The sequence below is a fragment of the Chelonia mydas genome, chromosome 24, assembly GCF_015237465.2.
Source record: "Chelonia mydas isolate rCheMyd1 chromosome 24, rCheMyd1.pri.v2, whole genome shotgun sequence".
Taxonomy (NCBI): Eukaryota; Metazoa; Chordata; order Testudines; family Cheloniidae; genus Chelonia; species Chelonia mydas.
The window spans coordinates 16718810-16746125 of NC_051264.2; the positions used below are offsets into that span (position 1 = coordinate 16718810).

The window sequence follows — 27316 nt, forward strand, 5'->3', positions numbered from 1 at the left end:
ACCACTGCCCTCCCAGAGCTGGGGATTGAACCGAGGAGTCCTTGCTCCTGGCCCCCCCACTCTACCCTGGTAGACCCCGCTCCCCTCCCAGAGGCAGGAGAAGAACCCGAGAACTCTGACGTGAAGTCAACAGAGCGACACTGATTTACACTGGACGAGGTTCTGGCCTGTTCACTCCATGCCCTACTGCCTTACAGGCTTAATATTCCAAAATAATTGGTGATTATTTGTTATGCTTCTATTTTTGGAGGGTTTCCCAGATGAACACTGTCCAGGGAATTAGCACTGTGCCCTCTTCTGGTGATGTCTTGCCTGCTGTCACCTCTGTTCCTGGACCCACGTCACTCCTAGGACCACAGCGTCTTCCTTCAGTTACACTGCCCCCTGGCTGTGCCACACTCTAAGTCCCCCCATCAGAATTATAAACGGAAGGGGAACAACCTTTTTGTATGCAGTAACATAAAATCCCTCCTGGCCAGAGGTACAGAATCACTTTAACTGTAAAGGGTTAAGAAGCTCAAATAACCTGGTTGGCACCTTAACGAAAGGATCAATAAGGACAGAAGATACTTTCAAATGTGGGGGGCAGGGAAGGTTTTTTTGGGGGCTCTCTTTATTTGTTCCCTCTCTGGATGGAGAGCGAGAGACCAAGCAGGTAAAACATCTCCTGAAAAGATACCTGAAATGATACATATAAATTACAGAAATTGTAAGTAAAGCAAGAAAATGCGTTAGGTTATCTTTTGTTTTCACTTGTGAATTTTCCCTATGATAAGAGGGAGTTTTATTCCTGTTTTTTGTAACTTTGAATCTGAGCCTAGAGGGAAATCCTCTGTGTTTAAATCTTTTTATTACCCTGTAAAGTTACCTTCCATCCTGACTTTGCAGGTGTCATTCTTTTACTTTTTCTTTAAATAAAGTAGTTCCTTTAAGAACCTGTTTGCTTTTCAGTGTCCTAGGGATAAAGAGTCTGGTCATTACTCACATTATTCTCAAGCCTCCCCAGGGCAGGGAGTGAAAGGGACTGGGGGAATATTTTGGGGAACAAGGAACTCCAAGTGACTCTTTTCCTGAATTTTTGTCTCAATCACTTGGTGGTGGCAACAATACTGTCCAAGGACAAGGAAAGGATTTGTGCCTTGGGGAAGTTGTAACCTAAGCTGGTAAAAATAAGCTTAGGGGATCTTTCATGTGGGTCCCCACATCTGTACCCCAGAGTTCAGAGTGCGGGACCTGTAGTCTACTGTCCGGCCAGGCCCCTCAGTGGCAAACTGCAGTCCATGGTCTAGCCACTTCCTTCAGTGGCTCCAGCACCCTCTTTGCCCGTGTGTCAGGGCCTCAGTCTGCAGATCCCTGCAGCCTGCCAGGAGCTGCCTTTAGCTGCCTGGGTCTCTGCCTGCAGCACTGCTCTGCCCAGGGGGCTTGCTGCCCTCCTCCTGCAAGGCAGCCAGTCCTCCTCCCTTCTCCAGCTCCAGGGAGTGACTCCCACTGCTCTGTTCTGCAGCCCTCCATGCACATGTGATTCCATGGACCTCGCCCTCAAAGCGGAGAATGTTCTCAATTCCAGATATGTTTCTAGAACTAACTGCACATCTAGAATTCACACGATCCTACTGTTTTTTCAGACATATAGGTGTTTGGAGCCCTTGAGGTACTAGACCATGTCACATTCGATTGGATTTCAAAACACTGTCACACCTAGAACTCTAGAGGTTTCAGAAGCAGCCAAATATCTAGAACTCGTGGTACTACGCTGAATGTGTGTGTGTGTATAGATACATATAGACAGTTATAGACATATAGATATATAAACCCAATAGTATCCCATGTGTTCTAGCTATTTGAATGGTTCTTGAACCTCTTGAGATCTAGGTCTGACAAGTTTTTAAAAACCCAAACTGGTCCTATGTCAGTTAGGACATCATATATGAGGTTGGAAACTAGAATGTTCTGGACAACATAGACCCTATTGGGTTTTAAAATCTTGGCAGACCTAGAACCCAAAGGTTCAAGAACTAGCCAAATATCTAGAACTCATAGGATCTTATTGGCTTTTGAAACATGCAGGGAGTTTGAAAACATGATGTCTAAATCTAGCCCACATCAGATCAGATCAGATTGAAAACACAGACGTAGCTGGGACACATGAGGTTAAGAACTGGCTGGTATTCCTAGAATCCATGAGATCCTATTGAATTTTGAATCAGCGAGAGGTGGTGTCTGTCATGGTTCTCAGTCTTGTTTTCTCTGAACAGTAAAAGACATATGTCTAACTTACCTAAAGCCTCCACATTGGGCTGGTGGCCTACGCAGGCCTGACTTCCTCAGACATCCCAGTGCGCCCTAGTTGAGAACTGGTGCACCACCCCAACAACATCTGCCTGACCCCTGGATAGATTCAGAGCTTCCGAGGCCAGATGGAGCATGGTGTGCTCCTTTCTGAACGCCTGCAGAACATCCTTGAATTAGTCCCTGGTTGAACTAGAGCAGATCTCTTAGAAAAACAGCCAGTCCTACCTTAAAAATTGTCAATGATGGAAAATCCATCAGGAGGGTCTTTTTAAGTCTTTATTGTCCATTGGATCTGCTGGCCCCAAGAGTTGGCCAAAGTTTTGTAACTTGGCTAGAGCTGGCAAGTGGGAACTTCTTGGTTACTTGGAAGTTACCTCTTCACCACCCTGAAGTGCTCACGGGCAGGTGGTTTCTCTGGAGCCACCCTTTGTCCTGCCGGCTTGTTTTCCTTACCAGCCGCTCTTAAACTAAGCCAGAGCTTCCACACACTAAATAGTGTGACCAGTGACCAGGTCATGCGGTGGTTGTAAAGTATTTCAGAGCCGCCACACAGACCTTATGGAATATAAGTAGTTCAAGTAACACCCGGGACTAATTATTACTTCTTATTTTTTATTTCAGGTAGTTCTGGGAGCCCCAGTCCTGGCCCAGGACCTGGCTGTGATAGGTGCTGTACAAACAGAGCAAAAAGACAGTCCATGTCCTAGATATCTCACAATCTAAGGAGCTGCAATGGGATTAGAGACCTGGGAAGGGATGCAGAATACCTGGGTTTGTTCCTGGTTCTGCCACTGGAGAGACCTTGGTCAAGTCACTTCCCCATTCTGTGTCTCAGTTTCCCCATTTGTAAAAACTGGAAGACTGCTACTGACCTCCTTGGTAAAGCTCTTTGAGATCTACTGATGGCAAGCACTAGAGAAGAGCTAGATATTGCTATTATAATACACAGACTCTTTTGTAATATACTACACCTAATGGATTAAAAACCATTCGAAAATTTAGAACCACAATGAAAATTTTAAGAAACAATCTGGAACCTGTTGGATTCTATGTGGTTTGAAAACACTCTAGAATCCAGTGATGTCCTAGGTCCAGTAGGAAATCTAGAACCCATGGACTTTGAATATGAACACACTGAGACTCTTAGAAAAAAGGAGATTCCAGACACAAACAGAGACGTCTAGAGATGCAGAATCCAAGAGAGTCAATTAGGTGAGAACACATTGAGTGATATAAAACAAACAAGATTCTGGAGCTGACTCCTGATCTTGTTCCATTGATGACCCACTGAGCTTGAAAAAATTGAGAGACCTAGAACAGATGGGATTCTCGAGAGAGAGCAGGGAATCTAGAATCCAGGGACACTGCGGGGTTTATAAACAGTGATATATCTGGAACCCATCAGGTTTTAGAACCATAGGAGATCTAGAAACAAAGGGGATGCCAAGTTTTCAACTCTCCCTAAGTCTGGGCACCTTCAGGCCATCTCCTGTTTGGTGTTCTCGACTTCTGACCCCTGTCTTCCATTAGACTCGGGGGCACTGCTGCTGAGATCTTTGACAAAAACCGCTTTGACCAGAGTGAGAAGAGACGTTGTGAAGTCATGGCAGAACTTCTCCCCCATGAAGAGGTAGAGGATGGGGGAGAAGGAGGAATTGAAGCAGGACGTGAAGATGTAAATGACCAAGAGAGTGCCTGTCACTGACTCTGGCACCTCCTTCTTTTAGAGCTTCAAGCTGTGATAGAGGTGGTAGGGTACCAGTCGCGGGAGAAGGAATCCACCATGGCCACCATGACTTTCAGGGGGTTCCCAGCGCACGCCCGCTTCTTCTCCTTCTTCTTCAGCCCCACGCAGACGTAGCATCTCACGATGGTGCAGAAGGGCAGCAGGAAGCCAGCAGGAACCATCCATGAAGATAGCCAGGTGGACCCATCTGCCCAGGTCCTGCATCTTGGCTCCGTTCCAGTCTCCAGAGATGTTGTAATTGTTGATGCAGATGATTCTGCCCCCGCCCACCACATGGGTCTCCCAGAAAGCCAGGTAGGGAGCACTGAGAGCAAAGGAGGCCAGCCACACGCCCACAACCAGCTTTCCAGCCTGGGGCAGGGCGTGGTGATTCCGAAACCAGACGGGATTGTGAATAAGGGTGTCGAAGTCCAGGGTGATGAGGGTGAGAAGTAAGGAGGTGAACATGCCCAGAGAGAGGTATGCATAGAGGAGTTTGCACATGGCCATGCTGAAGACCCAGTGGAAACCCAGGAGGATGTAGATGGTGAAGAAGGGGATCAGCAGGGTAAAAAGGAGGTAGCAGGAAACCAGGTGGAGGAACCACAGTATGGTCACCCTCCTCATCTTCAGCCCCAGCACCCACAGGTACAGCCTGTTCCCCACCACACCCACCAGGAAGGTGGGGAAGAGCAACATGGCCACGGCTAGGTGAGTGGCTCTCACAGGTGCTGGGGTCTGGCTGGAATTCGTCCCAGTGGTTGGTTGGTTGGATGGTCATGTTGCCTTAGTCCATGGTGCCCTGGGGAGAGACAGAAGAGGCGTTAGAAGTGACAACAGACTAGGGTAAAAGGGAGAGTGGACAACAAGGAAGGGAGAAACACCGGAGAGGTAGGAAAGTACCATTGGAGAGGACCTCTCTGGGCACCCTCTGGTCCTCCAGACTATCCAGGCTGGGTATTCTCAGAGCAACTGGGAAATGGCCAGTGGAACTCACTGCGACAAGACAGAGCTATGGGCCACCCCTTGCACTGAGCGTTCTGTGCCCAGGATTTTTGCAGTATCAGCACCCTCGTACGGCCCTTTCCTTCCTAAGTGGGAGCAAGGACCCTGGCGTAATAGGGAAATGGGTGGAGCCAGTTGGACACGTCAGCCATTTATCACCAGGAATTGCAAACCAGGTCAGGTTTCTTTTCAAAAATTTAATGCAATTTTTGTTGTTGTTAATGGAAAAAGTGGAAACTGGATTTTTGCAGGTTTCAGAAACTGACTGGGGTCAAAATTTGGGAGTTTCAGTAAATGTTTTGGGGGATGGATAAAAAATGGCAGTTTTGGTAAGAAAAAACGTGGGGTTTGAGTCAAATGTTCAGTTTTTATAAACTCTTTTAAGCCCAAATCTCGGGTTTTGAAAATGGATTTTTGGTAAGGGAAAAAAACCCAATCGGGTTCCAATAACTATATTTGGGGTTTGATTCAAAACCGTCAGTTTTGATGAAAACCATTCGGAGGCTTCGTAAACATTTTGAGTTTACAGAAAACAGCTTTTAGCACAAGCTTCGATTTTTGAAAACTGGTTTTCGGGGAAAAAAACAATGATTTTTATGTTTTAAAAAATCCACTTGCCAGGCTGGCTGTTTGGTTAAAAACAGAACAAGTTCAAGATTTTTAAAAAAATGATTCTTTTTAAACTGCAAACTCAGCACTTTTACCCCCCAAATTTAAAAGTTTGTACATTTTAGGTCAGATGTTAGGAAACTCTTTCTAACTCTCACGGGGGAGAAGCTCTGGAATTGGCTTCCAGGGGTGGAATTGGCTTCCAGGGGTGGTTTTGGGATCCCCATCACTGGAGGGTTTTAGGAACTGCCGGACAAACACCTGGTGGCTTTTCCGGAAGATGCTCTTGGCAAATAAGAGTGATTGGGCTCTTTATGGGGGGACTAATTGAGAGCCCCTAGCCTGGGCTGTGCCAGAGATGAGACTGGAATGATCTAGGGGCCCGTCTGGGTTCCAAACAGACGGATTTATGAATTAGCAGTGGCAGGAGGCTGAGAGTTCAGAGCAACTTTGCCCTCAGGTCAGAGCCCTCTCCACTGGGTTCTCTTCTCGCTGGGGATAAATGCTTGTGACATCTGGCCAGCCAGATCCCAGGCACAGATCTGAGTGTCACTGGGACACGTGAGGCTCAGGAGGCTGGGGGCAGGCAACAGGAAGGGGAACTGCCATCTGGCTGATGCAGAAAACCTCAAAAGCTGAAGTGGTTTCACAAATGCACACGCCTAACCCAGCAGGAGAAAGTGCCGTGCTTCTGTGCCTGGAAGGGGCTTTCCACCTGGCAGCCTTGGGCCTTCTTAAGGGCTGTGACTCAGAACCCCTGGGTTCTATTCCTGCCTTGGGGGATGGGGTCTAGTGGTTCGAGCAGGGGGAGCTGGGAATCAGGACCCCTGGGTTCTATTCCTGCCTCGGGGGATGGGGTCCAGTGGCTAAAGCTGGAACGCCCAAGAACAGAGAAACTGCTCAATGGGCCCATCTACCCCGGCGTCCTGTCTCTAGCAAAGCCCAGCTCCTTCCAAGGAAGGCGCAAGACACCCCCTAGTGGATGAGGATGGAATAATCTCCCTGTGGGGGAAATTCTCTGCCAGCCCCTTATGCCTCGGGGTTAGAATCATAGAATAGAATATCAGGGTTGGAAGGGACCTCAGGAGGTCATCTAGTCCAACCTCCTGCTCAAGACAGGACCAATCGCCAATTTTTGCTCCAGATCCCTAAATGGCCCCCTCAAGGATTGAATTCACAACCCTGGGTTTAGCAGGCCAATGCTCAAACCACTGAGCGATCCCTCCCACTGGTTCCTGCTCTAAGTAGGTGGGTCTAACCCCTTTCCAAGCATCTTGCTCCGAGTTTTAACTCCCGGCTCTAAAGGCTCCGCTTGTCCTCATTACTCATAGGTAAGGCTACGTTTTAGCCATGGGTATTTTTAGTAAAAGTCATGGACAGGTTACTGGCAGTAAACAAAAATTCAGGGTCTGTGACCTGTCCATGATTTTTACTATATACCCCTAACTAAAACTTGGGGCCTGGGTGCTGTGAGGGTGCGGTCTGGGGGTGCCGCGGGTGCTCAGGGAGTGGCCCAGTACCACCACTGGTGCTGGGAGGGTGGGAGCAGTGGCACACAGCCCAGGAACCCCATGAGTGTTGGGGAGTGGGGTTGGTGGGGCTGGCAGGGTCCCTACTTGGTTTCGACCAGCATATGTCTGCAGCTCCTAGGGGGAGGGGCGGCCGGGGTGCTCCACGCCCTGCTCCCACCACAAGCGCTGACTCCGCAGCTCCCATTGGCTGGAAACCGCATCCAATGAGAGCTGCAGGGGTAGTGCCTGCGGGCGCGGGCAGCACACTGAGCCCCCTGGCCCCTCTGCCTAGGAGCTGCAGGGACATGACAGTGGGAACCGAGGAGCCCACCCCCCCCAGGTAAACACCACCCCTGACCCCAACCATCTGCCCCAGCCCTGAGCCCCTTCCCACACCCAACCTGCTGCTGCTGGCCCAGGGGCTGGACTCTGCCCAGTCCTCCAATTAGTCTAGGTCACTCTGGACCCTATCCCTACCCTCCAGCATATCTACCTCTCCTGCCAGCTTAGCATCACCTGCGAACTTGCTGAGGGTGCAGTCCATCCCCTCATCCAGATCATTAATGAAGATGTTGAACAAAACTGGCCCCAGGACAGGCCCCTGGGGCACTCCCCTTGATACCGGCTGCCAACTAGACATTGAACCGCTGATCATGACCTGCTGAGCCTGACAATCTAACCAGCTTTCTATCCGCCTTATACTCCATTCATCCAACCCATACTTTAACTTGCTGGCAATAATACTGTGGGAGACCATATCAAAAGCATTGCTAAAGTCAAGCTATATCACGTTCACTGCTTTCCCCATATCCACAGAGCCAATTATCTCAGTAGATTTCAAAGAACTTTGCCAAGGAGGTCAGTAGCAATCTCCTGGATTTTACAAATGGGGAAACTGAGGCACAGAGTGCAGAAGTGTGTTGGCCCAAGGCACTTAGTCTGCCAGTGGCAGAGCCAGGAATAGTACCAAGGCCTCCTGGGACCTGGTCCAGGTCTCTATCCACCCTGACTCTTTAGATACTAAGCTCTTTCGTGCACGTACTGTCTTTTTCCTCTCTCTTTATACAGTGCATAGCACAGTGGGGTTTGGGGCCATGACTACACCTCCCACTGGGTTCTAGCCCTGGCTCTGGCAGGAGAGTGGTGGCTAGTTTTAAAGCTCTGGCTGTTTCTTAGGTGGTTGCTCTGCTCAGACAGTGTCCGAAGGATCATTTCCATTTATGGTTTGCAGCTTTTGACCTGAAAGAGCAGGTGGGGGTGGAGCATGTAGAAGACACAGAGTTAAGGGGAGTGAACTCAGCACACAGGGCAAAGATGAGGCGGGGACAGACAAAGGGACACTTTGCTGGGCAAAGACACATCACCCGAGTCTCTGCGCTGGGTATGTTTCCACCACTTGCTGCCCAGGTGAGTCAAGATGATAGGCAGAGTCCCCCTCATTGGGCCTGGAGGGTAATTTCCTTGTAAGACCACCTAGAAACCACAGAAATTTGCTATTGTAAAGGCAAAGCAATGGGATCCCTGCCACGGGGTATCAGTGGGGTTAGCCTGTGAGACTCCCTGCTACTGGGTAGCACTGGGGTTAACATAGGGCAGTCAATAGACAGAGGTAGTAGGTGAAATCTGTAACGTGGGTGAGTTTTTTGCTCGTTTCATGTTAATCAGATGAGGTGTTCCCCATTTGCAGAGTCTAAGAAACAGGATCCCACGTCCCTCCCAGAGCCCAGGAGTCCAGGCTCCCAGCCCCTCCCCCATTCTCTAACCATTAGGCCATTCTCCAGAGCTAATAAGTCTGTGAGTTGGGGAAATCCCAGACAGAGGTAGAGGTCTCTGGTGCAGGGCTGGCAGCCGGGCTGGGGTCAGAGAAGAAGCTCGGTGGATTAAGGCTTCCTATATTACAATGAGGTGAGAAGGACACTGCACGCTCTCACGAGGCAGGGTGTAGCAGCAGTTCCTGTAACTGGCAGATGAGCACAAGCGATGGGATGGGGGAGGGGCAGTTTTGTATTCCTTGCAGCAGTGAGTTCCACCGGCACCAGTATGCTAGGAGTCAACAGCACCGATCCCCACCTAACTGAGTAGGCCTGATCCCTTGCCTTGGGGCCATATTAGAGCTGGCCATCCTAGAGGGGAAGGGACCCATGGCCCGTTCCCTGCTCCCCTGAGCCAGCCAGACATCCATATCACAGCTACATGGTATTCTCTGCATAGCTGTATATTTGATATACTAGAGTGTCCCCTTCCCCACTCCTCACACGGCTGCTATTCCCCTTGTCCTACCCTACTGCTCACAGCTCTAACCTGTGGCAGTGAGTTCCACCGGCTTCTGGTAATATCCAGCCTGGATATTCTGGAGGACCACAGGGTGCCCAGCAACATCCTCTCCAATGTTACCTTCCTAACCCACTCTGGTATTACTCCCCTCTCCTCTTCCACTCTCCCTTTCACCTCCACTGTCATCCCTTCCAACCCCTCTTCTGTCTCTTCCCAGGGTATCATGGCTCTCCCACCAACCACAGCGGCAAATTCCACCAAGACACCAGAGACCATGAAGACCCCTCACCTGGCCTCTGCTGTGTTGCTCTTCATCACCTTCCTGGTGGGTGTGGTGGGGAACGGGCTGTACCTGTGGGTTCTGGGGCTGAAGATGAGGAGGACAGTGACCACGCTCTGGTTCCTCCACCCGGTCTCCTGCTACCTCCTCTTCACCCTGCTGATCCCCTTCTTTGCTGTCTACATCCTCCTTGATTTCCACTGGGTCTTTGGCATGGCCACGTGCAAGCTTCTCAATGCCTTCATTTCCATGGGCATGTTCTCCTCTGTCTTCCTTCTCACACTCATCAGTCTGGACCGCTACACCCTCACTCACCACCCCATCTGGTCCCAGAATCACCGCACCCTGTCCCGAGCTCGGAAGCTGGCTGTGGGTGTGTGGCTGGCCTCCTTCGGTCTCAGCACTCCCTACCTGGCTTTCCGGGAGACCCAGGTGGTGGACGGGGGCAGGATCATCTGTGTCAATAAATACATCTCCGGAGACTGGAATAGAGACGAGATGCAGGACCTGGGGAGACGGATCCACCTGGCTATCTTTGTGGTCCAGTTTCTGCTGGGCTTCCTGCTGCCCTTCTGCACCATCGTGGGATGCTATGTCCGCGTGGGCTGAAGTTGAAGGAGAAGAAGCTGGCGTGGGCTGGGAAACCCTTCAAAGTCATGGTGACTGTGGTGGTTTCCTTCTTCCTCGGCTGGCTCCCCTACCACCTCTACCACGGCTTGAAGCTCTACAAGAAGGAGGTGCCAGAGTCAATGATGGGCACCCTCTTGGTCATTTACACCTTCACGTCCTGCTTCAATGCCTGGTTCACCCCCATCCTCTACCTCTTTGTGGGGGAGAAGTTCTGGCAGGTCTTCAGGACGTCTCTTCTCACTCTGGTCAAAGCTGCTTTTGTCCATGATCTCGGAAGCAGTGCCCCCGAGTCTAGTGGAAGACAGGGTTCAGAAATCGAGAACAAAAAAGAAGAGATGGTGTGAAGGTGCCCAGACCGAGGGAGAGTTGAAAACTTGGCATCCCCTTTGTTCCTAGATTCCTGCTGGTTTTGAAACCTGAAGGGTTCGAGGTATCTCAATGTCTATAAACCCCTCAGTGCCCCTGGATTCTAGATTCCCTGCTTTCTCCGGAATCCCATACGTTCTAGGTCTCTCAATTTTTTGAAACTCAGTTTGTCATCAATGGCACCAGATTGCTAGCCAGCTCCAGAATCTTGTTTGTTTTAGATCTCTCAATGTGTTATCACAAAATTGACTCTCTTGGATTCTGTATCTCTGGCTGGCTCTGGAATCTCATTTATTGTAGTTTTTCAATGTCTTCAAACTCAAAGTCAGTTCAGTCTAGGTCCCTGACTGAATCTAGGACATCACTTGATTTCAAACCACATAGAATCCAACAGGTTCTAGATTGTTGCTAAAACTTTCATCTTGGTTCTAGATTTCCAAATGGTTTAACATCCATTAGGTGTAGTATATTATAGAAGAGTCCGTATATTATATTAGTGATATCTAGCTCTTCTCTAGTGCTTGTCATCAGTAGATCTCAAAGAACTTTAGCAAGGAGGTCAGTAGCAGTCTTCCAGTTTTTACAAATGGGGAAACTGAGGCACAGAGTGGGAAAGTGACTTGGCCAAGGTCACCCAGCAGTCCAGTGGCAGAACTAGAACAAACACAGGTCTCCTGCATCCCAGCTGAGGTTTCTTTCAATTTCATTGCCTTACGCAATGAGCAGTTTGGGCCTGGTTCTGTCCTTTCACTCTGTGTTTCTACAGCGGCTAGCACAGCGGGGTTACGACCCAATCACTGGGATATTTCGTGTGGGGAGGCTGTGGCTTAGTTTCAGAGCGGCTGGTAAGAAAAACATGCCAGTAGAATAAAGAGCTGCTCCAGAGAAACCACCTGCCCATGGTCACTTCAGGGTGGTGAAGAGGTAACGTCCAAGCTAATAAGAGTGACGCTGAATGGAATATGGGTGATCATTCATAATGTTATGGATACAAAACTGTACTGAAACATACCAGATATGCCATGTAAGCGATCAGTGGAAAAGTTATCATTTGATAAATATGATCAGCTTGTTTATGTGTATGCATCCTTTTATATCGTGAGCTGTAAATATGTGTGGTATAGTGATATCTCAGACCTGTGCTGTGTATCTGGGTGACAGCCCCAGACAGCTTGCATCAGCCCTATCCAGCCTGTTGGATGGGCCATGAAGCATTGGCTGGCGGTGTTGTATTTTGGGTAAGATCCAAACCAGTATTGATCTGGGAATGTGGCTGGCCCTATGGTGATAAGAAGAACATTTTGTATAGTGAATAGAATTTTAAGTAACTTCTCACTTTACTGTACCTATCTGCTGACTGGGAACCTAAGATTGGAATGCAATAAAGGGGGCTGTGGGATTTCTTTCTTTTTTCTTTGCTTCTTGATAACCAGTCCGGTGGATCAGGAACAGAGCTCGTGAGTGGTTGGTGAATCTAACTACAGTGTTAACCACCAGTTTTGGGAGAATCTACTGTCCTTTTTGCAGCCTTCCCTGACCTTGGCATTTTCAGTGTGGGCTGCCCTCTGCATCTCTGGTCACAGGTCACAGTAACTGTGACAATCTCACCTGCCAGCTCCAGCTAAGTTAAAAAACCTTGGACAAGGCTGGGGAGCATCAGATCCAAAAGATGATAAAGAGTTAAAAAGATCCTCCCTGGTCGATTCTACATCACTGCAATTTTTAAAGCAGGACTGGAGGGTATTTCTAACAGGTCTACTCTAGTTCAATTAGGGACTAGTTCAGGGACGTTCTGCATCCAGCCAGACTAGGGGACCACCATGCTGCTTCCGGCCTCAGAATCTCTGATTCTATCCAGAGGTCAGGAGAGGTTGCTGGGGTGCTGTACCAGTTGACACCTGGACCCACGTGGGTATCTGAGGAAGCCAGGCCTGTGTGGGCTGCCACCGCCAGGTGGAGGGCTGTAAATGTGTTTAGACATGTCCGTAGCCCCTCTGTTTAAAAATCTTTTCCCATTGCTACTGTTCAGAAATAAACAGAAGTCTCCTTCCGGCTCGAAGGAGAATTCCATTTCGGGGAGGGCTAGCTCAGTGGTTTGAGCATTGGCCTGCTAAACCCAGGATTGTGAGCTCAATCCTTGAGGGGGTCATTTAGGGATCTGGGGAAAAAATTGGGGATTGGTCCTGCTTTGAGCAGGGGGTTGGACTAGATGACCTTCCGAGGTCCCTTCCAACCCTGATATTCTATGATTAAGATGGCCAGACATGACAGATACCACCTCTCACTGATTCAGAATTCAATAGGATCTCATGGATTCTAACAATCCTGGCCAGTTCTTAACAGCTTGGTTCCCAGGTCGGTCAGTGATTTGAACGTGATCTGATGAAGGCTAGATTTAAACATCATGTTTTCCAAGCCACTTTATGTTTCAAAAGCCAATAGGTTCCTATGCATTCTAGATATGTGGCTGGTTCTAGAATCTCTTGGATTCTAGGTCTGCCAAGATTTAAAAACCCAAAGAGATCCTGTGTGGCCTAGAGCGTCCTAGTTTCCAACCTCATATATGACGTCCTAGACCACATAGGACCAGTTTGGGTTTAAAATTTTTTGTCAGAGCAAGAACCCAACAGGTTCAAGAATCATTGAAATGTCTAGAACTCTTGGGATACTATTGTGTTTTTAAATGTGTGTGTGTGTATACATATAAACATATACAAACATGTATATATATATATATATAATATACAGACACACGGTAGTAGCGCATTAGTTCTAGATATTTGTCTAGTTCATAAACCTCTTGAGTTCTAGGTATGACAATGTCTTGAAACCCAATCAGATCTGACATGGTCTAGTACCTGAAGGGTTCAAAGCACAGGGAATCATGTTCTGACTTGAGACACTTTCCAACAGGCCTGATGTTCACAAAGGGTTCAGCTCCTTCTTTTGGAAAATCAAGACTCTTTACGGGTGCTCATATGAGAAACCCTCCAAAAATACAACCATAAAAATAATCACAGATTATTTTGGAATAGGGCATGGAGTGAACAGGCCAGATCCTCAGCCAGTGTAAATCATTGTAACTCCGTTGACTTCACTTCAGAGTTCTTGGGCTCTTCTCCTGCCACTGGGAGACGAGTGGGGTCTAGCAGGTTAGCGTGGGGGGGCTAGGAGCCAGGACTCCTGGGTTCAAACCCAGCTATATGAGGAAATGGTGTTTAGCAGTTACAGTAGACACCAAGACGTTTAATGAATTAGTGTCAATTTGCCAAATTGTTTTGCTCAACCACCAAAAAACTGACATCTTCAATATAAAACATTTCAATTTTCTTATTCAAAACAGCTTTGCTTGACATTCTTTAAATTATTTTATCAATTTAAAATGTGTAAAAACCAAGCTCAGGGAAAAAAAACCATTTTGTTCGTACTAAAACAATTCCCCCCCCCTTTTTCTTTAGATAATAATAATAATTTGGCATCATTCCAAATGAGTCATTCGCCACCCCTGACGACTCGGTTGTTCAGAAGAACCAGAGACCAAAATAATCGGTTATTGTCACAGGACTTACATGCCATCTGTGGTCCCAATTCAGCCCTGTTGTGGCTGAAGACACCAGGTCAAAAAGTGATAATAGGGATGAGAACACAAACATCTCCATATTTAGAGCAAAACAGCAGTGGCTGTGTCTCTAAGCCCCCATGTGTCAACTCAGCATGGGTGTTACTCACCCTCAATTTCTTGTGGAAGCCGTACCTCGCAGAGGTGTGAACTGCTATTAAACACAGGTGCGAACAGCTTGAGGAGTGGACTCACTTTTGCACTATGGCCGCATGGCCCCTCGGTCCCATTGCGTAGCTGAGCTCAGGGGCCACCCAGGCTTGACGTTTCTCAAAGTTCGGCCTCTTTGCTATTTCCCCTCACTCTGCACTGAGAACATTATAACCATCTGAAAATGTTCAATCAGCACGTGGGCGGGGAGGGTATCGCGGGAACCTCTGGACCAAATGACCTCAAATTTGCATCACAAACCCCACCCTGCCTCCATTGCTCAGTGCCGGTTTTCAAGGCAGTTGCCCCCCACATGGGGAAGTCAGTGAAATGTGTGAGTATTAACAGCAGCTCATCATGCAGGGGGCTGCATCTTGTGACATCCACAATCGAACGACCGCCCTTTGCTCCAGCAGTCTCCAGCAGAGCCCCGGCGGCTTGGTGCCACTTTCCAAGTCAATGCGAGTCTGCAACTGGTTTTCAGAGCGGTGTGAAGAATTTAAGAACGGCTCCTTTTCATGCGGCTTTAACTGAGGGCCCCGGATCACGACCCTCTGAACTTGCCCCGCTCACTCCACCCCGGGCCTTGCTCAGAGACGGCCAATTTCAAGCCAAGCCGAGCGGGCGGGTGGATGTCAGAGCACTTGGGCTCGCCGGCTCTGACAGGAAGAGGTTTCTCTGCAGGCCCGGTGGCAGGAGCGCCCTTAGCAGATCTGCTGTGGGAGGACTTGGGCTCCCAGGCCTTGGGCAGTTCTCAGCTCAGCGTCTGCAGCACCTGGTTGCAAGTGGCCCCCTGAGTCCAACAGCCCTGTCCTTTCACATCCAACCCCGGGGCATCAGCCCGGCCACACATGCCAGCCACCTCAGCTGCATCTCTGGGGCGCGGGCCTCTTTGAGAGCCCTGTCAAAGCTTTATTTCCTTTGGACACATGACTCCCTCCAAGGGGTGATGGGTGGCGTTGGTATTTTCCCAGGGGGGACCACTGGACCCCACATTTCTGTGCATACCCGGCCCTCTGTGCCTAACCGGTCTAAGGAGCCCAACTGGGCAGTAGCGGATTATCCAATGGGCTGACGGGGCCTGTGCCCAGGGGCTCTGGACAATTGGGGGCCCCTGGAAAAATGAATGCCTCACCCCAGTGGAAATCCCAGAGCCCTGGCGGAAGCACTGGGTGGGCAAGGCGGGGGAAACACCCGTGGCCCGACTCCACTCCCTGGCAGAAGCGCTAGGCAGGGTGGGGAAAGCCCCAATGCCCAGACCCCCGCTGCAGCCCTTGGACTGCAGGGCTCTTGCTCCCTGTCGAGGCCTCAGCTTTAGTGGTTAGAGCAGGGGAGGGGTGACTCAGGATATCTGGGTTCAAGCCTCAGATGGGGGAGAGGAGTGGGTCTAGGGGGTTAGAGGAGCTGGGGGGCTGGGAACCAGGGCTCTGGGTTCTATCCCTGGCCAGTGGAACTCATTGCTACGAGGTGGAAAAAGCCACCCCACCCCCACCCCGTCTCTTGTATTCATCCGCCTGTCACAGGAACTGCTGCTACACCCTGACTCGTGAGAGCGCGCAGGGTCCTTCTCAGCCTCACTGTAACACAGGAAGCTTCAAGCCACCGAGCTGCTTCTCTACCCCACAGCCATGCTGCAGCTCTGCACCAGGGACCTCTGGGCTATTGCCTCTGTCAGGGACTGCACCCTGTCCCCCTCCGTCACTGGCACTGCCACCCCCGGCCATGTTTGCGTGGTGTCCTCTGTGATCTGCAGACTGGCCTAATGGTCACAGCACTGGAGACTGGGCGACAGGACTCCTGGGTTCTATTCCTGCCTCTGGGAGGTGAGTCACATTTAGTGGGTTAGAGCTGCAGACTGGGAGGCAGGACTCCTGGGCTGTGGGAGGGACGCGGGGGGGTCCTGTGGCTTAGAGCTTTGTAAATGGGGACACCTCATCTGATTAACCTGAAACAAGAGAGAAAAATTCACCCATGCCACAGACCCCACCTACTACATCTGCCTATTGAGTCTCTGTGTTAATCCCATTAATACCCAGTGGCAGGGAGTCCCCCTGGTTTGCTTTATTAATAGCAAATGTCTGCGGCTTCTATGTAGGATTAGCAAGGAAATTGCCCTTCAGACCCAGTGAGGGGCCCCTGCCCATTATAGAAGTATAGAATATCAGGGTTGGAAGAGACCTGAGGAGGTATCTAGTCCAATCCCCTGCTCAATGCAGGACCAACACCAACTAAATCATCCCAGCCAGGGCTTTGACATGACAGGCCTCAAAAACCTCTAAGGATGGAGATTCCACCACCACCCTAGGGAACCCATTCCAGTGCTTCACCACCCTCCTAGTGAAATAGTGTTTCCTAATCTCCAACCTCGACCTCCCCCACTGCAACTTGAGACCATTGCTCCTCGTTCTGTCATCTGCCACCACTAAGAACAGCCGAGCTCCATCCTCTGTGGAACCCCCCCTCAGGTAGTTGAAGGCTGCCATCAAATCCCCCCTCACGCTTCTCTTCTGCAGACTAAACAACCCCAGTTCCCTCAGCCTCCCCTCATCCGTCATGTGCCCCAGCCCCCTAATCGTTTCTGTTGCCCTCCACTGGACTCTTTCCAATCTGTCCAGACTGTCCCCTTCCCCACTCCTCCCACATCTGTGTTCCCTCTTTTCCTCCTCTGCTTCCTACACATCTACCCTGTAGCAGTGAGTTGTGGCCCATCGTCTCGACTCACCTGGGCAGGGCAGGACCCAGCGCAGAGAGAGACTCAGATGGTCTGTGTTTGCCCAGCAAAGCGTCCGTGAGTCTGCGCTGCCCAGGGTGTTGAGGTCTCTCCCCTTAACTCTGTGTCTTCTACACGCTCCGCCTCCGCCTGCTCTCTGAGATGGAGAAGCTGCAACCCATAAATGGAAATGCTCATTTGGACACCGTCTTAGCAAAGAAACCACCTAAGAAACAGCCATTGCTTTAAAATTAGCCCCCGCTTCCCTGCCAGAGCCAGGGATAGAACCCAGAGCCCTGGTTCCCAGCCCCCCAGCTTCTCTAACCCCCTAGACCCTACCCCCCTCCCCCATCTGAGGCTTGAACCCAGATATCCTGAGTCACCCCTCCCCTGCTCTAACCACTGAAGCTGAGGCCTCGACAGGGAGCAAGAGCCCTGCAGTCCAAGGGCTGCAGCGGGGGTCTGGGCATTGGGGCTTTCCCCACCCTGCCAGGCTCTTCTGCCAGGGAGTGGAGTCGGGCCACGGGTGTTTCCCTCGCCTTGCCCACCCAGTGCTTCTGCCAGGGCTCTGGGATTTCCGCTGGGGTGAGGCATTCATTTTTCCAGGGGCCCCCAATTGTCCAGAGCCCCTGGGCACAGGCCCCGTCAGCCCACTGGATAATCCGCTACTGCCCAGTTGGGCTCCTTAGACCGGTTAGGCACAGAGGGCCGGGTATGCACAGAAATGTGGGGTCCAGTGGTCCCCCCTGGGAAAATACCAACGCCACCCATCACCCCTTGGAGGGAGTCATGTGTCCAAAGGGAATAGAGCTTTGACAGGGCTCTCAAAGAGGCCCGCGCCCCAGAGATGCAGCTGAGGTGGCTGGCATGTGTGGCCGGGCTGATGCCCCGGGGTTGGATGTGAAAGGACAGGGCTGTTGGACTCAGGGGGCCACTTGCAACCAGGTGTTGCAGACGCTGAGCTGAGAACTGCCCAAGGCCTGGGAGCCCGAGTCCTCCCACAGCAGATCTGCTAAGGGCGCTCCTGCCACCGGGCCTGCAGAGAAACCTCTTCCTGTCAGAGCCGGCGAGCCCAAGTGCTCTGAAATCCACCCGCCCGCTTGGCTTGGCTTGAAATTGGCCGTCTCTGAGCAAGGCCCGGGGCGGAGTGAGAGGGGCAGGTTCAGAGGGTCGTGATCCGGGGCCCTCAGTTAAAACCGCATGAAAAGGAGCCGTTCTTAACCTGCATGCTAGGAGCCAGCAGCACCGATCCCCACCTCCTTGAGCCCACCAGTCCCTTCCCTGGAGACAGATTGGAGCTGGCATCTGCTAGGGAGGAAAAGCCTCGTTTCCCGTTAACCACCCTTCTGAGCCAGCCCATCTTCCAGATCACAGCGACATGGCATTCTCAGCATAGCTGTGTATTTGACTGGCTAGACTGTCCCCATCCCCACTCCTCGCACGTCTGCTATCCCTCTTTCCCTCCTCTGCAGCCCATAGCTCTACCTTGTAGCAGGGAGTTCCACCGGCTACAGCCCTGTTGCTGAGACTATCGCGCCTGCATATTCTGGACGACCAGAGCCTAGAGAGATCGTCTCCAATGGTACCTTCCTAAACCCCTCTTATTTCTCCCTTCCTCTTGCCCTCGCCCTTTCCCCCTCCTCTGTCGTCCCTTCTAATCCCTCTTTTCTCTCTCCCCAGGGCACCATGGACCAAGGCAACATGACTCTCCCACCAACCACTGGGGCAAATTCCAGCCAGACCCCAGCAGCTGAGAGCGCCTCTCACCTGGCTGCGGCCGTGTTGCTCTTCACCACCTTCCTGGTGGGTGTGGTGGGGAACGGGCTGTACCTGTGGGTGCTGGGGCTGAAGATGAGGAGGACGGTGACCACACTCTGGTTCCTCCACCTGGTCGCCTGCTACCTTCTCTTCACCCTGCTGATCCCCTTCTTCATCGTCTCCCTCCTTATGGGTTTCCACTGGGTCTTCGGCACGGTCATGTGCAAGATCCTCAACACCTGCATCTCCATGGACATGTTCTCCTCAGTCTTCCTTCTCACCCTGATCAGCCTCGACCACTACACCGTCACTCCCCATCCCATCTGGTGCTGGCATCACTGCACCATGTCCCAGGCTGGGAAGCTAGTTGTGGGTGTGTGGCTGGCATCCTTTGGTCTCAGTGCTCCCTACCTGGCTTTCCGGGAGACCCGGGTGGTGCATGGGGGAAGAACCACCTGCATCAATAATTACACCCTCTCCGGAGACTGGAACGGAGCCGAGATGCAAGAGCTGGGGAGATGGATCCACCTGGCTGTTTTTACAGTCTGGTTCCTGCTGGGCTTCCTATTGCCCTTCTGCACCATTGTGGGATGCTATGTCCGTGTAGGGCTGAAGATGAAGGAGAAGAAGCTGGCATGGTCTGGGAAGCCCTTCAAAGTCATGGTGACCACGGTGGTTTCCTTCTTTCTTGGCTGGCTGCCCTACCACCTCCACCATGGCTTGAAGGTCTACAAGCTCTCACCTGGAGTACTGTGTGCAGTTCTGGTCTCCCATGTTTTAAAAGGATAAATTCAAACTGGAACAGGTACAGAGAAGGGCTACTAGGATGATCCGAGGAATGGAAAGCTTGTCTTATGAAAGGAGACTCAAGGAGCTTGGCTTGTTTAGCCTAACCAAAAGAAGGTTGAGGGGAGATATGATTGCTCTCTATAAATATATCAGAGTTATATAGACCGGAGAGGGAGAGGAATTATTTAAGCTCAGTACCAATGTGGACACAAGAACAAATGGATACAAACTGGTCATCGGGAAGTTTAGACTTGAAATTAGACAAATGTTTCTAACCATCAGAGGAGTGAACTTTTGGAATAGCCTTCCAAGGGAAGCAGTGAGGGCAAAAGATCTATCTGGCTTTAAGATTAAACTCGATAAGTTTATGGAGGAGATGGTATGATGGGATAACATGATTTTGGCAATTAATTGATCTTTAAGTATTCATGGTAAATAGGCCCAATGGCCTGCTATGGGATGTTAGATGGGGTGGGATCTGAGTTGCTACAGAGAATTCTTTGCTGGGTATCTGGCTGGTGAATCTTGCCCATATGCTCAGGGTTTAGCTGATCACCATATTTGGGGTCGGGAAGGAATTTTCCTCCAGGGCAGATTGGAAGAGGCCCTGGAGGTTTTTCGCCTTCCTCTGTAGCATGGGGCATGGGTCACTTGCTGGAGGATTCTCTGCTCCTTGAAGTCTTTAAACCATGATTTGAGGACTTCAATAGCTCAGACATAGGTGAGAGGTTTTTCGCAGGAGTGGGTGGGTGAGATTCTGTGGCCTGCGTTGTGCAGGAGGTCGGACTAGATGATCATAATGGTCCCTTCTGACCTTAATAACTATGAATCTATGAAAAAGAAGGAGGTGCCAGCATTGGTGACGGGTGCCGTCTTGGTCATTTACACCTTTACCTCCTGCTTCAATGCCTGCTTCACCCCCATCCTCTATCTCTTCATGGGGGAGAAGTTCTGGTCTTCAGGAAGTCTCTTCTCACTCTCGTCAAAGCAGCTTTTGTCGACGATCTCGCCAGCAGTGCTGCCGAGTCTAGCGAAAGACAGGGGTCAGAAGTCGAGAACACAAAACAGGTGATGGCCTGAAGATGCCCAGAGTTAGGGGGAGTTGTAAACTTGGCATCCCAGTTGTTTCTAGATTCCTGATGGTTCTAAATTCTAATGGGTTCCAGGCATCCCACTGTTCATAAACTGCAGTGTTCCTGGATTGTAGATTCCCTGCTCTCTCCAGAATTCAATGTGTTCTAGATAACTCAATTTTTTCAAACTCAATGGGTCATCAATGGCACCAGATTCGTAGGCAGCTCCAGAATCTTGTTTGTTTTAGAACTCTCAATGTGTTCTAACCTAATTGACTCTCTTGAATTCTTCATCACTAGCTGTCTCTGGAATCTCATATCTTGTAAGCCCCTCAGTGTGTTCAAAGTGGAAGACTATGGGTTCTATATTCCAGACTGGATCTACGACATCACTGGATTCTAGAGTGTTTTCAAACCACATAGAATCCAACAGGTTCCAGATTGTTTCCTAAAAGTTTCACTGGGGTTCTAAATTTCCAGATGGTTTAAAATCCATTTGGAGTAGTATATTATAGAAGAGTCTCTATATTACAATAGCGATATCTAGCTCTTCTCTAGTATTTCTAATCAGTAGATCTCAAAAGAAGTTTAGCAAGGAGATCATTAGCAGTCTTCCAGTTTTTACTAATGGGGAAACTGAGATACAAAATGGGGAAATGACTTGCCCAAGGTCACTCAGTAGAACCTTCGGTCCATCCAGTGGCACAGCCATGAACAAACCCATGTCAGCTGTGTCCCAGCCCAGGCCTCTATCCATTGAATCTCCTTGGAGTGTGGGCTTTCTGGGACAGGGTCTTTTTGCTCTGTTTGTACAGTGCCTAGCATAGCGGGGTCCTGGCTCAGGATTTGGGCTCCCAGCACTACCAAAATAGAAAATAATAATAAATAATCATTCCCGTGTGTTCCTTGAACTACATAAATTCTGTACATTTTGTGGGGCAGCTTTGACATAATTTACAAACACCGCATCACCCGCTCACGGGAATATTTAGTGTGGGGAGGCTCTGGCTTAATTTAAGAGCAGCCAGTAAGGAAAACAAGCTTGCAGACTGAAGAGTGGCTCTAGAGAAACCACCTGTCCTTGAACATTCAGGGTGGTTTAGAGGTAACGTCCACGCTAGTAACTGTGACGCTGTATGGAATGTGGGTGACAATTCCTGATATTATGGACACCAATATTAAGAAATTGCATGAATCATATAAGTTATGCCATGTAAGGTATGCGTGGATAAGATATGATTTACAAAATATGGGAAGCTTTTTTATATGTGTGTGTCATCTTTGTATTGTGAGTTATAGACATGTGTGGTATATTGATATCTCCTATTTGTACTGTGTATCTGTGTGACACCCTGTAATAAATATAAAGGGAAGAGTAAACAGCTTTAAATCCCTCCTGGCCAGAGGAAAAACCCTTTCACCTGTAAAGGGTTAAGAAGCTAGGATAACCTCGCTGGCACCTGACCAAAATGACCAATGAGGAGACAAGATACTTTCAAAGCTGGAGGGTGGGGGGAAAGCAAAGGTTCCCTCTGTCTGTGTGATGTTTTTGCCGGGAACAGAACAGGAATGGAGTCTTAGAACTTAGTAAATAATCTAGTTAGATATGCATTAGATTCTGTTTTGTTTAAATGGCTGATAAAATAAGCTGTGCAGAATGGAATGGATATTCCTGTTTTTGTGTCTTTTTGTAACTTAAGGTTTTGCCTAGAGGGATTCTCTATGTTTTGAATCTGATTACCCTACAAGGTATTTACCATCCTGATTTTACAGAGGTGATTCTTTTTACCTTTTCTTCAATTAAAATTCTTCTTTTAAGAAACTGAATGCTTTTTCATTGTTCTTAAGATCCAAGGGTTTGGGTCTGTGTTCACCTACGCAAATTGGTGAGGATTTTTATCAAGCCTTCCCCAGAAAAGAGGGTGTAGGGTTTGGGAGGATTTTGGGGTGAAAGACGTTTCCAAGTGGGCTCTTTTCCTGTATATATTTGTTAGATGCTTGGTGGTGGCAGCAATAAAGTCCAAGGGCAAAAGGTAAAATAGTTTGTACCTTGGGGACGTTTTAACCTAAGCTGGTAAAAATAAGCTTAAGGGGTTTTTCATGCAGGTCCCCACATCTGTACCCTAGAGTTCAGAGTGGGGAAGGAACCTTGACACACCCCCAGACAGATTGGCATTAGCACTGCCTTGTCTGTTCAATGGGCAATCAGCTGTACAGTAAACCCATTGAGAGAACCCAGGGGCTACGCCTCTGAGTCATCAGGACTTGTAGGGACATGCCTGAGGACAGGAGACTCCAAGAAATTTTCCATACCTATATGCTGGGAACTTGTGTTTGGGACAGAGGATGTACCCAGGATATAAGAAGGCAGCTGCATCTTCTTCATTTTGTCTTCAATCCTGCTTTCGACCTCTGGAGTAACTTCTCTACAAACTTCAGAGTAGCAGCCGTGTTAGTCTGTATTTGCAAAAAGAAAAGGAGTACTTGTGGCACCTTAGAGACTAACAAATTTATTTGAGCATAAGCTTTCGTGAGCTACAGCTCACTTCGTCAGATGCATTCCTGCAGCTCTGAACAAAGGACTGAATGACCCATCCAAGCTTTGGTTGTGTTCCAGAGGGACTTTTCAAGCAAGTGAATTCACCAGTGCTGCTGAGAACCTGGTATATGGACTCTGAAGCCTCTGTGTGTGTCTGATTGTTTCGACCATTTAACAACTCTCTCCTTGTTCTTTTCTTTTTGTTTATAGTAAAACCTTTGGTTTTAGATGCTAAAGGATTGGCTGGCAATGTGGTATTTTGGGTAAAATCCAAACCAGTATTGATCTGGGAATGTGGCTGGCCCTTTGGGGATCAGAAGAACTGTCTGTATAGTGAATAGAGTTTTAAGTAACTTCTCACTTTACTGGGCCTATTTGCTGATTGGGATCCTAGATTGGAATGCAATAAAGGGGGCACTGTGATTTCTTTCTTTTTTCTCGGCTTCTTGATGACCCATGTGGGGGATCAGAAGCACAGCTTGTGACTGGTTGGTGAATCTAACTACTGTATTAACCACCAGGTTTGGGATAAACTGCTCTCGTTTTTGAAGCCTGACCTGAACTTGGGATTTTCAGTGTGGGCTGCTCTCTGCACCTCTGGTCACAGGTCAGAGTAACGGTGAAGATCTCACTTGCCAGCTCCAGCCAAGTTACAAAACCTTGGCCAAGGCTGGGGGCCAGCAGATCCAAAAGATGATAAAGACTAAAAAAGACTCACCCTGATGGTTTCTCCATCACCAATAATTTTTAATGGTGAGCTGGATGGTATTTCTAACTTGTCTGCTCCAGTTCAACCAGGGACTAATTCAGGGACATTCTGCCGCAGGTCACACTAGGGGACCTCCATGCTCCTTCAGTCCTTGGAATATCTGATTCTACCCAGAGGTCAGGCAGACCCATTGTCGGGGAGCTGTACCAGTTGTTACCTGGACCCACTGGGCTGTCTGAGGAAGCCAGGCCTATGTGGGCCACCAGCCCTGGGTGGAGGCTGTAGGTAAGTTAGACGTGCTTAACTCCTCTATTTCAAAAAAAATTTTCCATTCCTACTGCTCAGATGAAACAAGACTGCCAACCGTGACTGGTAACACATCTTGCTGATTCAAAAATTCAATAGGATCTCATGGATTCTAGGAATCCTGGCCAGTTCTTAATATCTTGGGTCTCAGGTCTGTCAGTGTTTTGAATGTGAACTGATCTGATGTGGGCTCGATTTAGAGCTTCATGTTTTCCAAGCCACTATATGTTTCAAAAGCCAATAGGATCTTACGCATTCTAGATATGCGGCTGGTTCTTGAACCACTTGTGTTCTAGGTCTGCCAAAGCTTTAAAATCCAAACTATTCCTATGTGGTCAAGAACATCCCAGTTTCCAACCTCATATATGATATCCTAGACCACATAGGGTCCTAGACCCCGGGGCCAGCAGCAGCAGTTTGGGTGTGTTTGGGAGGGGGCTCAGGACTAGGAGAAGGGGGTGAGGGATGTGGAGGGGTGTGCTTGCTTTGGGATGGGGGGCTTCCTGTCTCCCACTGGCATGGTCCTGCAGCTCCTAGGCGAAGGAGGGGCCAGAGGGCTCCACGCACTGCATGCATCCACAGGCTCTACCCCTGGAAATCCCATTGGCTGTGGTTCCTGGCCAAGGGGAGCTGCCTAGCCACAGATAGTGGTGGGAGCAGCGTGCGGAGCCCCCCTGGCTCCTCCGCTGCCTAAGAGCAGCAGAGACACGTGGAGCCAGGTAGGGAGCCCCTGCCAGTCCTGCCTCCCCCCCAGCACCAGCAGGGGTCCTGGGGCATGTGCTGCTGCCCATCCCACCCCCAGCACCAGAGGGATCCAGGGCCACCTCCCCAAGCACCTGCAGCACCTCTGGAAGACCCCCCGCAAGAGCGCCCGCGGCCCCCTGCCCAAGCTTTAGTTAGGGGTATATAGTAAAAGTCAGGCACAGGTCATAGGCCATGAATTTTTGTTTACTGCCTGTGACCTGTCCATGACTTTTACTAAAATTACTCATGACTAAAATGGAGCCTTAATTATAACCCCCTAGGGTCCAGAGGCTTCTAGATTCCTTTTTGGTTCTAGAACGCTATAGCTGCCATGGGTAGAAATAGTATAAAACTCCATGTGAGCCCAAGAGGTCTATATTAGGCTGACTCTGGAAGTGCGTGTAGTTTTGGATGTCAAATGCTTTTCAACCGCATAAAAGTCCACGCATTCTAAATCCATCACTGTTGGTAGGTCCTCATGGATTCCAAGTTTCTTAAAGCCTGGCAGGGTCCCTTGGGCTCTAGATTCCTGGATAGTTCCAGAATCTTGCACTTGGGGATATGGTTTTTATACCCGGTGGTATTTCACAGGTTCTAGAATCCTGGCATTCTAGAACCTCAGGGGTTCGACCACTCTCAAACTTTAAAAACCAGTCTTTTCTCGAACCTTGTTCATCCCAAGCACCTGGTATTAAAACTGATTTCATGGTGGGGTAGCCCCCCCCTCCAAATGGAATAACCAGACATCACTGGTTACTTTGGGGCATGGAGAAAATGGGTCAGATCGTGAGCTGATGTAAATCAGCATAGCTCAGCGGAGCTTATTTCAGGACTCCTGAGTTCTATCCCCAGCTCTGGGAGGTGAGTGGGGTCTGGTGTGTTAAAGCATCCTAAACTGGGAATGGCTCATCTGATAGACTTCAAACAAGACAGAGGAGTTTATCTCTGTTAGAGCCCCCACATGATACCCCCCTGCATTGAGTCCCATGATGTCACCCATGAATCCTTGGCGGGGGAGGATGGGGGTTACAAGAATATCCCCATTCTGGTGTGCATATTCTAGATCCCCAGCACAGGTTGTGAGAGGACTTAAATGAAAGCCAGTGTTACATAGCTGCGAAATGTATGCACAGATACTATGGCAGGAGTTACGTATGGTTCTTCTGTAGTGCAGCAGAGGTGGAGAGATGGGGTTTCTGCCAGACAAAAGAAATTTATTCTCTGGGCTTTCAGTTGGCCATGTAGATTTGGCATCGTGAGCCAACACAGTGGGAGGCTATCTACATGGAAAGGAGCACCCATGAAAAAACCAATCCAGGCCATGTGCAAGGACACCAGATTTTGGGGGATACAAGGAGAAGGCAAGAAGACACCCCTTTATTCTGCATCAAGGACATCAACCAGGGATCTCAACCAGGGTTGGTCGAAAGGGTGCAAACATTTGGGGTGAGAGAAACTTCCTTAGGCCTGGTAAGTGAAATCTCTAAGAAGCGAGTTGTGATTTTGCTTTGTCTGTGACCCCTTTGTTCCTGTTATACTCCCTTGCCGGCTATTCCATCATGCCCCTTGGATAACAAACGTATGCCTGTTTTGACTATAAACACATCTCAGCGCTGTGACGTTGAGTTGAACCATACCAGCCCGTGTGGGCACTCGTGGAGGGTAAGAAGATGACTCACAGTCCTCGGTATTCCAAAAACTCAGACTTGGGTTACTTCACTAATACCCAGTGGCAGGGAGTCCCATGGGTTAAGCCTGATAATACCCAGTGGCGGGGAATCCCACAGGTTAATCCCAATAGTACCGAGTGGAGTCTATCAGAGGATGGCCGGTCCTTATGGGGAAATGGGCTTTAGTCCACCTGAGGAGAGAGAGACCTTGAACTGTGAGCCAGCTCCAGGAGGGAGCGCTGGGGACTCCTTACCTATGGAGATAGAAACAGTGAACTAGGCTCGGGGCCCAGAAGGCCAATGTGTGTCTGGAGGAAATGAATTGGACCCCAGAAGAGGAATGTTTTTCCCCCTTTTGATATTAATACAAGGTAAACTGAGGCAAGGTACTGCAGCACAACCTCTGACCTCAAGGAGGCACTCAGGAGGCAGGCACCCTGTTAGAGCATCCTCTGGATTGACACCACTCTTGTTCAGTGGCAGGGGGACCCTTGGGCTGATGATGCTTGTGTTCAGTGGCAGGGAGCTCCACAGGTTAACCCTAATGATATCAAAT

At 49.5% G+C, this 27316-nt stretch overlaps 1 protein-coding gene, 1 long non-coding RNA gene and 2 pseudogenes across 3 annotated transcripts in view; 2 read left to right on the plus strand and 2 right to left on the minus strand.

Annotated features, from left to right (window-relative positions):
• LOC119564155 overlaps positions 1-17417 on the minus strand; it is a 29230-nt gene extending 11813 nt beyond the window's left edge. The window contains exons 1-2 of one of the 2 annotated variants that reach the window (XR_006287339.1): positions 17185-17417; positions 14423-16407 (exon numbers count right to left, since the gene is read on the minus strand). This is a non-coding gene — a long non-coding RNA (uncharacterized LOC119564155). The remainder of the gene's footprint in view (positions 1-14422; positions 16408-17184) is intronic. The other variant, XR_006287340.1, reaches the window with a different exon arrangement.
• LOC122461334 lies at positions 799-4820 on the minus strand (annotated as a pseudogene).
• Positions 8265-22270, plus strand: LOC102936476 (probable G-protein coupled receptor 33). The gene is given in 4 exon segments (XM_043535192.1): positions 8265-8550; positions 18853-19677; positions 20561-20672; positions 20675-22270. Coding segments are annotated over 4 exon segments (1155 nt in total). The 5' UTR covers positions 8265-8457; the 3' UTR covers positions 20800-22270.
• Positions 9463-12400, plus strand: LOC114021131 (annotated as a pseudogene).
• Positions 22271-27316: the final 5046 nt, after the last annotated feature.